This window comes from Pinus tabuliformis, chromosome X (genome assembly GCF_031772625.1).
Source record: "Pinus tabuliformis cultivar Carrire ecotype Pingquan chromosome X, CPIR1, whole genome shotgun sequence".
Lineage (NCBI taxonomy): Eukaryota > Viridiplantae > Streptophyta > Pinopsida > Pinales > Pinaceae > Pinus > Pinus tabuliformis.
In genome coordinates this window covers 1295123343-1295134248 of record NC_142308.1, presented here as the reverse complement: position 1 = coordinate 1295134248, position 10906 = coordinate 1295123343, and the positions used below count along the sequence as shown (strand labels likewise).

The window sequence follows — 10906 nt, the reverse complement described above, 5'->3', positions numbered from 1 at the left end:
ACTAAACCGTACTAAACCGTAGTAAGGATGGCCTACTAAACCATACGTTGGGTGGTTAAGGTGGTTAGTTCCCCATGTGTTGGGACTTACTATCATCATGTATCGGTTTAAATAGGTATTTGAGCAGAGAGATTCAATTTTTTTTATATGTAAATATTCTGATGAGTTGATATGATTTAAATGTTTTGTATAATTATTTAATTTTTATTATTTTTAGATTTTTTTATTTTGATATATATGAGGGAAATTTAAACTTTGATGACAGACACCTTTACACATTATACTGGGCTGTAAAATAAGCATCTAAACCCAATAAATTACTTGACGGTTAAACATCTTTGTTACCAGTAACCATATTAGAATCCTGAAAATAAAAGATTAAGGCTAATACACTTGAAATGCTTAGAAACTTCTACCATCTTCTATGGAATTTGTGTAATGAGGATTGTAACGCTGCTTGGAATTTAATTAATTGATTTTATGCTTTTTGGATTTTGTATTTGAATTTGTCATTAATAATTGCATTATAACATATAAATTTTAATTTCTCTCCCAAAATGTGTTTAGCATACCAGAAAATTTTAGAATCTACCCAAGCAATCTGTTTAGGAAAGTTGTTAGGTAAATAACAGATATGGTTTTCCATAATAAGTCTCATTAAAATATTGCACTATGTAGCTATTATAAAATAGCAAGGTCAAAATTAAAATGAAGTTTGTAGTAGGTTAAAACATGTAGTAATTAATGATATTTCTACAATTCATTTGTGATTACCATTTCACCATTAATATTTCATAAGATAATCAATAAAGATGTGGCTGAGGTTATTTTGATATAAGTAGAGATAGGTTTATAAAATTTTTCATAATTAGGCATTGTTTACTAAGGTCACAATCAATTTAAGATTGTGATTTTTGAATTATAATTTTTTTTTTCAAAAAATTGCAATGTGATATTATTTAAATTTATTTTTATTTTTATGGTAAAAATAAATTTAACAAGATCAAAAACTCTGGAAATTCATAATTGTAAAACTTAATCGCTATCGTTTAAATTTTCAAAAAAGTTTGCCAGATTCCTGCCAAAAATTTCCTGAGCAAAATTGTAAACCCTTTAGACTATTCGATTATTTTATATTTATATTTAAAAAGTTTCTTGGCTATTCAAATGCCACACATACTCTAGCTTGAGCTGAAGCTCTCCTCCAATACGATAATTTCGCCAGAAACTGCAACCTCTTGTCCTCTTCCCTACCTTCAATTCCTAGTAATTGCACTTTCAGGGTTTCGAGAACAGGGGCGTTCTCAAGCAAGCAGCCCAGCACACCCATTTCCTTCTCACCAAAATTACTTATATCTGCACTTAGCATTCGAAGATTGACAAAATGGGCGTTTACAGATGCTGGAATGTGACCACAAGCTAACTCCTGCACGCAAAAACAAAGCAAAATTCAATCATCTCCTGCATCAAATAACCACACTTGAATAAAAATCATAAATATCAGATGTTCATTTTTCCTTACCAAAACAAACATGCCTCTCATGTGCAAACGTTCGATATGAGGGAGTCTCTGGAACAATTTGAGTAGAGGAATCTTCATTTCTTTTCCCCTTTCCAGTAGCGGCGAAACATAGATGTCAAGCTCCCTCAGTAATTTGAATGTCCCAACTATCTCCAAAAATTCCTCTGCGCAGAAATTGTAGGCTTCACCTTCGCTCCAATTCAACCACAATTCTTCGATCGCGTTACTTTCACAATTGCGTTTGAGGTGTTGCACCGCGCAGGAAAGCTCGTGAAACAAAATCCCATTGACTTGCAGATCCTTTATGGGCTTTTCTGGAGATAATGTAAGAGATCTAACCTTCGGACACCTCACGTTTAAAAGATCCACTGACCCACAAACCCTTAACAGTAAATATTTGATGTTAGGAGCCGAAATGGTAATATTCGGCAGCCCTAGGTAATTGAAAATGCTCAGTTTCTCAAGAACCGGGCAATGGGAAATAAAGCGAGTTAAAGAATCATTTCTGAATTCCACATTGACAAATTCGCAGGTAGTGAGATTGTTGAATCCAGCAAAATTGGGCGGGATATGGGAGACAATGCAGTCCGAGAGTTGGAGCGTAGTGAGACGAGTACAGGAAAAAAGGGTACGGGGCAGGAGAGTGGGTAAACGAAGGCGGAGAGTGAGGTGTTCGACTCCATGAAAAAGCAGGGTGTTGAAGATTATATTGTGCACTGTTAGTGAATCGGGGACGACAGACCCCAAATTGAAATCTGAGAGCGCGAGAGTGAGTTGGGGAATTTGCTTGTAAAGATCTCTCCATCTCTTGGAGAGAAGCGAGCATTTTACTGCATCTTTGATTGGGACTTTAGAGAGGATGACGCATAGTAACTCATCTTCAAGCTTGGAGATCCTATCTGAAGCAGGCCCCATGGTGATGAAGATCAAAGGGTAGAAGTCCGACGCTGTCCGATGAATGAGATAACTTCAAATGTATAGCAGGACCATACGTTTGGTTATTCATAGAGAGCATGGGATATTGGCTTTTATAACATCATTTGTGGCATCCATGGCTTCCATTCAGACGTCGGCTGCTATATAATCAATCACGGCTCTTACACAGGAGTTTCATCGGATTGGCATAAAAGTTTAATCAAATTGGTAGCTGTCGTGATCAGATTGATAAAAGTTTGATCAGATTGGTAGTTGTCGTGATCACTAATTATTAATTTTAATTCATTAAATTAATAAAAATAACACGTTTTAATATTTATAAAGAATTTGGTGGATTTTTTTCTTCCCAACAGAAATGGTATTATTTATTTATTATTTTTTTCAACTTTTTTCAAAAAGTTATGAAGTAAGTTTTATTTTATTAAAATATAAATTTTTTATATAGGAAGATTTTTTTTTATTATTATTACTTCATGAAAATGAGAATGAGAGTGTTAATATTGGCACATGATTTAGTTTATATATATTTTTTTGGTTATCATTACTACGTTGTATATGAATTTTTAGTTTGAATAAACTACTACCTTTCATATTATTTTTCAAATAGTAAAGACGTTGAAAAACAGTCTCAAAGTTTTGATATCTTCTAAGATATAATTTAGAAACACATTGTGACATCATTATTCATCTTTTATCCATCAACCTTAGAATCACCCCTATTGAAATACATGTAAATTGTTGAATCGCATTGAGTACCCTAGAGTATAGCATGGATTAGCTTACCAAAACTTATGTGATGGTTGTGTGATGATTCAAGTAGTGGAGGAAGTTCAATGCTACACATGCTTATTCACAATAGATTGCATGGATTTTACTAGTTTTTATATTTTCCTCTTTATTCTAATTTTGAGTGTAATTTCACCAATAAAAAATGAAAATAAGCCTCTCATAAAGGGTCTTTATCTCTAAGATGATTAATAGAAGATAGTATCTAAAAACCATTTCACATATTATTAATCTAGATTTTTTATTTTGGAGTTCGGGAGCATTTTGTTAAATATTTCCATGTATTAATTTGAATATTTAGATTATTCCACTATTGATTTGATGTCAGAGACATCTAGTAAAGATATCAAATTTTCCTAGTTATCTTATGTGATTGGCTAAATTACTCATTATTAATTTTTATGAAGAAATTACATGTTCTTTATTAAATGTTTTCTTATTTTCATATGTCTTTTGTTATTTGGTATATCATGCATTGTACAATTATTTCCATAATAATTATATATTTGATAGCCAATCATTGTTTTGTTTGTATAGATGTCAATTTCCTTCTATAGCAAAATAGTTTACTCTTTTTGATAGTTATACTATACTAATACTTTTTCGTCTGAATTTTTTATACAAAAGTAAAGCTATAGGTCACATTTATCTACTATTCTTGAAAATTATCTTTTAGGAATATATTTCTTCAAACCTCCTTTATATTAGGCTTATTTCATTCATTTAAACACATTTGGAAGGATGGAAAATGAATTTAAACAAATTCATAGATCTCATCAAATGGTTGACAAGCAATAACTCAGAGGGTTATTTGATCTCAAATATGAAAGAATCTTATTGGGCCTTTTCCTTGGATTTAATCCTCATCATCAAGTTCTTGGGGATCGAACGCCCTCAACAATTCAAATTCTTTTGTTTAAATATGTGTTGAAATCCATGATGATCTATGTTCAATTCAAATTTCCTTCCAACTAAGTAGTCTATCTAAATTCTTAATGCATATACTATTTCCAGAAGCTCCAAATAATGTATTATGTAACTTTTCATGTGGCCAAATTTTTCTTGAAGAGTAAGCAATCACCATACCTTCTTGCATTAGTACTCCACCTAGTCCTCCTTTTCAGACATCCATATATGCCAAAAAATATTAATCGACATCTATACCTTTAATACATAAGCCATCATTAATATTTATTTAATCTTTTGTAATGTTGCATCACATCATTCTATCCACACAAGTTTCTTATCGTTATTTGTTAATTCGGTAATGATCAAAACATATCTTCAATGTTGTCTTAAGACTATCCCATTCTCTTATTCTCAATTATTGATACACAACCTTAATATATTTAAAAAACACCTTTTCCCATTTCATTGATAAAAAAATATCATTGATTTAGGAAAGGAGAATTGATTTATTATTGTGGCTTTTTGTTAGTGCTCACCATGGTAATATACATGGACAAATAAGTTCCAGATCTAAAAGTTCTCAAATCCACTTTTGTAATTGCCACAACTCTAGAGTTTTCAAGTAATAAGGAGCCTTTGCCATTAGTTTCATTCTTGGTTTGAGTTCAATTATGAACTCAAACTCCTCTCTTAGGTGGTAATGTAAATAATTCTTTTAAACACACATATAAGAATTAAATTAGATAAGAGAAAATATTATTTCTCAATGATAGAACTGTTCATTTCAAGACACATGCCCCAACATACAGTTAGGGGGAGATATTTTATATTATTGGGAGGTTTCTTGCCAATCCAATATTTTAGGAACTCATCCATAGAATTCCATTACCATGTATGGATGGTTCCAATAATCCACACTCTGACAGTAAAGGGACATTTTATGAAGAGATGAGGGATATCTTATGCATCTTCTAAATAGAGTGAACATCTACTAGGCCCCCAGAAAGATTTTTTTTGAAGAATTTCCCAGATTGGGGCTTTATTTTTCAAGAGCAGCCACATGAAAAGTTTTGTTTTTGGCAAGAAATTTTGTTCCCATAGCTTTTTGACCCACTAGAGAGGTGGGTGGGTGGTTGGCTATTGAGTAATGGATAAATATCAAAATTTTGGATTGTAGATGCCTAAAGGAGCATAATACTAAACTAGAATGTCTTGTTGATTTGGGGTAGCATCAAATGTGCTCTAGTCATGAAATTTGGTGAAGAGGTTGGGAAACATGAGATCTCCAATACCCAGAAAGGGTTTTGGCAAATTTTAAACAGTTTGGAAGATATTAAAATAATTAATATTTTTAATGGAGTCCCTACGTCTAAACTTAGGGAAATTAAAATATTAATGTGAATTAATATAAAAATGTATTAGAATGGTCCAAAAGTCATGGATCAAGGTAGATCTAATCTTAGCCATTGATTAGGGACTTAATCTCGATCGTTGATATGTTAACGAGAAAAGTATAAGAGGGGGCTTGAGGGTCACTTGGAGATTACACCACATGATCAGTCATTCTATTCTCTAGAGCAGGGTTTGCTAAGAGAGATAGAATTGGTGATCAGAGTTGCAGCTGAGGGGCAGTGAGTAGAGCGAGATAGAGAGGCAGAGATAGTGTCGAGAGATCAGCGTAGGAGCTAGAGAGAGTGACGCAGTAGTAGCCATGGCTCACGCAAGGCCACGCAGAGGCAGCCAGGAGCTGGGTAGTGCTTCAGAGAGTCCATCGTAGCTGATGTGGGGCCTCATGAGGCTGCAGGCCTATTCAGGGTGACACAGGGCCAGCGCTGGGTAGAGATAGGCTAACGCAATCCAGAGAGGCAGACACTGGGGTTTCTGGGGCAGACTAGAGTTGAGGAACTATTGGAGGGTTTATCTGGGGTTTCAGCCAAGACATCTGTCTCAGACTTATATGTACTACTACCAAGGGCTTTCTCTATTGGGTAAGCTGGATTTGGCACCTAGATTGTATTCTGAAACAGTTTAATAAGAAAACCCTCAGATAGCTGCACCAATTTTCCCGCATTGGGTTTTCCCGGGGACATTGGTCCAAAAATAACGGTGTCATTTTGTGCGCTTGTTTTTGTTTCCTTCACTTGATTATCTATAATATGTTGAGCATGCACTAGTGTTTATTTTTAGTATCTACATGGTAAATAACTTGTTAAGTAACAAAACAAGTAGGTAGGAATAAATCAGTAAAGTGCATGGAGGGTTTCTAACTAGTAGACTTAGAAACTTCAACATGGTATTAGAGCGTGGTTGTAGATCACAGGAGAACTAAGGACATCAGCCAAGCGGAGCAATAACAACAGAAAACAATTGTCCTGAGTGACAAGAGTTGTTCCTAGCAGAGCAACAACAAGGCAAGGTTGACGCAATGTCTATGCCATCAAGGGTGAGCCAGGAAGAGGCAGCGCAGAGGCTAAGGGAGACAAAGGTAGAGCCATGCAGAAGCTAGGAGGGCTGACGCAGTTGGATGAGGAGGCCGAGTTGCTGGTGTTGGGATTGCGTAGAGCCTAAGAGCTCTCACCTTCATGTTGCTGGGGTTTAGGAGGCTGTGGGAAAGTTGCAGAGTGTAGCCGGTGGGGTAGTGTATTCAGAACAATACCTAACAGGGCAAGGCCAAGGAGGAGGTAGTTGTTACCGAGGGTTTTTAGTTGAGAAATCCGAATCAGTGGTGTAGTTACATAGACGATCAGAGTAGGGGGCATCTCGACATCGATAGAAGGATTTCCAAGAGGTAAATCAAGACTCAAAGGGAGTCACATCGAGAACTTCCAGGAGGGAAGTAGAAGAGTAACATGGCACTACACAGAGTAAGAGACTAGGATAGACTGGACAAAGCCTCAAACTTCGTAGTCTGGAAGGCTAGAATCTTATCTGTACTTGACAGAAATCGTGTCAAGAACTTCACCTTGAGGATGATAGCAATCCTAGTTGACCCAGCTGATAATGACAGGTACGAGGAGGGAATGGCAAGGGCCAGAAGCATCATCCTTGACGGGGTCAAGGACCATGTAGTACCACACATTGCCGAGAAGGAAATGACATATGAGATGTGGGAGGCCTTAAAGAAATTGTACCAGCATACTTATGTGCAAAGAAGGATGTCACTAGAAAATCAGATGAGGTTATATTAGATGAAGAAGGGAGAACCGATTGACACCTTCCTCGGAGGACTTAATGAGATTCGAGATCAGTTGACTTCCATAAGAGCCACGCCGGATCAGGAATTGATGTTGAGGACAACCCTGAATGTAGTCTCAGAGGACTGGGATGTATTTGTCCAAAGTATGTTGGGCAGAGGGACCCTTCCACCTTGGGAGGAGATGTGGGTGGCTCTTCGCCAAGAAGAGATTAGACGACAAACCAAGGTAGGAAGCAGCAATAAGGAGATCAAAGTCAAAAAGGAGGAGGAAGATGTTTCCCCAGCATCTGAGGGAAAATAAGAAAAATGGAAGAAGGATCTCTGCAAGATCAAGCACTTCCATTGTGGGGAGCTGGGTCATTATGCGACCTAGTGTCCAAGGAACAAGAGTAAGGGAGAGTCTTCCGAGACTAAGGCAGCACTAGCAATGGCAGAGAAGGAAGTGGAGACAGACGATGATTGTGCCATGAGTGCACACGCACCACTTGAGAGGAAGTGGGGAGACATCGAGCTGTAGTCAGATGGACTATACGCAATGAGGGGCAGGATCCTCGAGGTACCCAGCCTCTTGGATTAGACCTTGCTACGGGAGCCTCGATGAGAGCAGTGGGATTGGCGGATGTGGGTAAAGATGGATGTGGATGGAGCAACAGAGAGAGATATAGTGCAAGATTCCCAAGACAGCCCGAGGCTAGCAAGCTGTAGCAGTGTGAGAGGCACAGGAGTGTTGCGCCAGTGCAGGATGGCACAGAGATGTGTGAAATAGTGTGAGATGTAGAGAGTTGTTGTAGCAGCACAGAGGTCAGAGAGGGAGCACTTATCAGTGGCAGAGGGAGCTTCAGCATCAGGAGGGTCTCTAGCCCAACAAAGAGGTCAGAATTTGGAGATAGGTTACTTACTTCTCAGTAACTGAGTTGTATTGTAGCAGTGGGCAGAACGATGCAGCATGATGAGAGGAGATGTAGTGCAGATGCAGCAACAGAGCGATGGGCAGCAACACGGATACAGAGGGAGTTGTAGTACGGATGAAACAGTGCTAGTGGTGGAGCCATGGGTAACAATACAGGATGTAGCAGTGGAGAGAATGATGGGTAGCAGGCCTAGCATCAGCACAGGGACTGAAGCCGGATGATCAAGGTCATACTCAGTGCGGAGTATTACTAGAGCACACTCCTCGCTAAGAGTGAGTGTTGATTTGGGGTAGCAACGGATGTGCTCTAGCCACGAAATTTGGTGGAGAGTTTGGGGCACATGAGATATCCAATACCCAGAAAGGGTTTGGGTAGATTCTAAACAATTTGGGAGATAATAAAATAATTAATATTATTAATGGAGTCCCTAAGTCTAAACTTAGGGAAATTAAAATATTAATTTGAATTAATATAAAACTGTGTTAGAATGGTCCAAAATTCATGGATCAAGCCAGATCCAATCTTAGCCGTTGATTAGGGACTTAATCTCAGCCGTTGATATGTCAACGAGAAAAGTATAAGAGGGGGCTTGAGGGTCACTTGGAGATTACACTAGATGATCAATCATTCTATTCTCTAGAGCGAGTTTTCTAAGAGAGATAGAATCAGTGATCGGAGTTGCAGCTAAGGGGTAGTGAGTACAGGGAGACAAAGAGGCAGAGATAGTGATGAGAGATCAACACAAGATCCAAAGAGAGTGACAGAGTAGCAGCTAGGGCTCACGTAAGGCCACGTAGAGGGAGCCGGAAGCTGCGTAGTGCTTCAGAGAGGCCAGCGTAGATGACGCAGAGGGTCAGAAGGCTGACGCAAGGCCTCCTAAGGCTGACTCAGGCCTATTCAAGGTGACGCAGGGCCAGCGCTGGGCAGAGAGAGGCTAACGCAGTCCAGAGAGGCAAACACTAAGGTTTCAGGGGAAGATTGGAGCTGAGGAGATACCAAAGGTTTTATCCGGGGTTTCAAATGAGACATATGTCTCAAAATAAGAGGTACTACTACCAAGGGCATTCTCTATTTGGTAAGCTAGATTTGGCATGCAGATTATATTCTGAAACTGCTTAATAAGAAAACCCTTAGATAGTTGCATCGGTTTTCCCGCATTGGGTTTTTCCGGGGAAATTGGTCAAAAAATAATGGTGTAATTTTGTGTGCTTGTTTCTATTTCCTTCAGTTGATGATTTGTAACATGTTGAGAATGCACTAGTGTTTATTTTCAGTATTTACATGGTAAGTGACTTGTTAAGTAACAAAATAAGCAGGTAGGAATAAGTCAGTAAAGTGCATGGAGGGATTCTAACTAGTAGACTTAGAAACTTCAACATGGTATTGAAGAGTGGTTGCAGATCACAGGAGAACTGAGGACATCAGCCGAGCGGAGAAACAACAGCAGAAAACAATTGTCCCGAGTGACAAAAGCTATTCCTAGCAAAGCAGCAACAAGGGAAGGGTGATGCAGTGTTTGCATCATCAAGGGTGAGCCAGGAAGAGGTAGCGTAGAGGCTAAGGGAGGAAAAGGGAGGCTCACGCAGAGCCACGCAGAAGCTAGGAGGGCTGACGCAGTTGACTGAGGAGGCCGAGTTGTTGGTGTCAGGATTGCGTAGAGCCTAGGAGTTCTCACCTTCAGGTTGTTGGGGTTTACGAGGCTGTGGGAAAATTGCAGAGTGGAGCTGGTGGGGTACTGTAGTTAGAACAATACCTAACAGGGCAAGGATAAGGAGGAGGGAGTTGATATCAAGGGTTTCTAGCTGAGACATCCAAATCAGTGGTGCAGTTACATAGACGATCAGAGGAGGGGGGATCTCGACATTGGCAGAAGGATTTCCAAGAGGGAAATCGAGACTCAGAAGGAGTCACATCGAGAACTTACAAGAGAGAAGTAGAAGAGCAACATGACACTACACGGAGTAAGAGACTAGGATAGACTGGATGGAGCCTCAAACTTCGCAGTCTGGAAGGCGAGAATCTTATCCATACTTGATAGAAATCGTGTTAAGCACTTCGCCTTGAGGATGATAGCAATCCCAATTGACGCAAATGATAATGACAAGTACGAGGAGTGTTAGGTAGTGGAGGTCCCGCGTAACAGTTTTAGGGCTAAAGCCTCTTAGTTAGGATAAAAATATTGTAAATCTCTGAAATATGCAGAGCGCGAAATGTAATAGGTTGAGTCAAAGGGTTGTCCACTTGAGAAATAGTATAGAATAATATGAAGTAAGACGGCCTGCCCTTGGTCCGCGGACCATGGGAATGTATAAATAGAGCGTGACTCTAGGGGGAAAAAGGTAGTTTTTGTTGAGAGATCTAAGTGTTATGGGTTTGTAAGGATAGTAATCTCTGCATCTGTAAGTTCAAGTCAAGGGTGTTGGTGGGTAGATAGAGGCTTTGCAGCTAGGTGCGCAGAGGCTAGTCTGCAACTGTGTGTGCGGACCACTGTAGTTGAGTGCGCAGGGCAGATCTGGTTATATTAGCGAAGGAATTGAATAAAGATAAGTGGATTTTGAAATACTGTATTATTGCGGATCTGGTTAATTTATGGTTGATATATCTGTTTGATCTGCGTGCTTATGTTTACATATTGAGTTTATGCAA

General features: G+C 38.8%; 1 protein-coding gene across 1 annotated transcript; it reads right to left on the bottom strand.

Moving 5' to 3' along the window:
* Positions 1–1159: 1159 nt before the first annotated feature.
* Positions 1160–2495, bottom strand: LOC149144785 (putative FBD-associated F-box protein At1g05080). Its single transcript, XM_089452269.1, has 2 exons — positions 1523–2495; positions 1160–1426 (listed from the first exon to the last, which is right to left on the bottom strand). Exons 1-2 carry the CDS (start codon positions 2435–2437, stop codon positions 1160–1162), a joined length of 1182 nt encoding a protein of 393 aa, XP_089308395.1. The 5' UTR covers positions 2438–2495.
* Positions 2496–10906: the final 8411 nt, after the last annotated feature.

Coding starts and splice junctions, on each gene's coding strand:
- LOC149144785 (XM_089452269.1), bottom strand. CDS start 2,437: ATGGGGCCTGCTTCAGATAGGATCTCCAAGCTTGAAGATGAGTTACTA. Junction 1,427..1,522: donor TGAGAGGCATGTTTGTTTTG/GTAAGGAAAAAT, acceptor TTTTGCGTGCAG/GAGTTAGCTTGTGGTCACAT.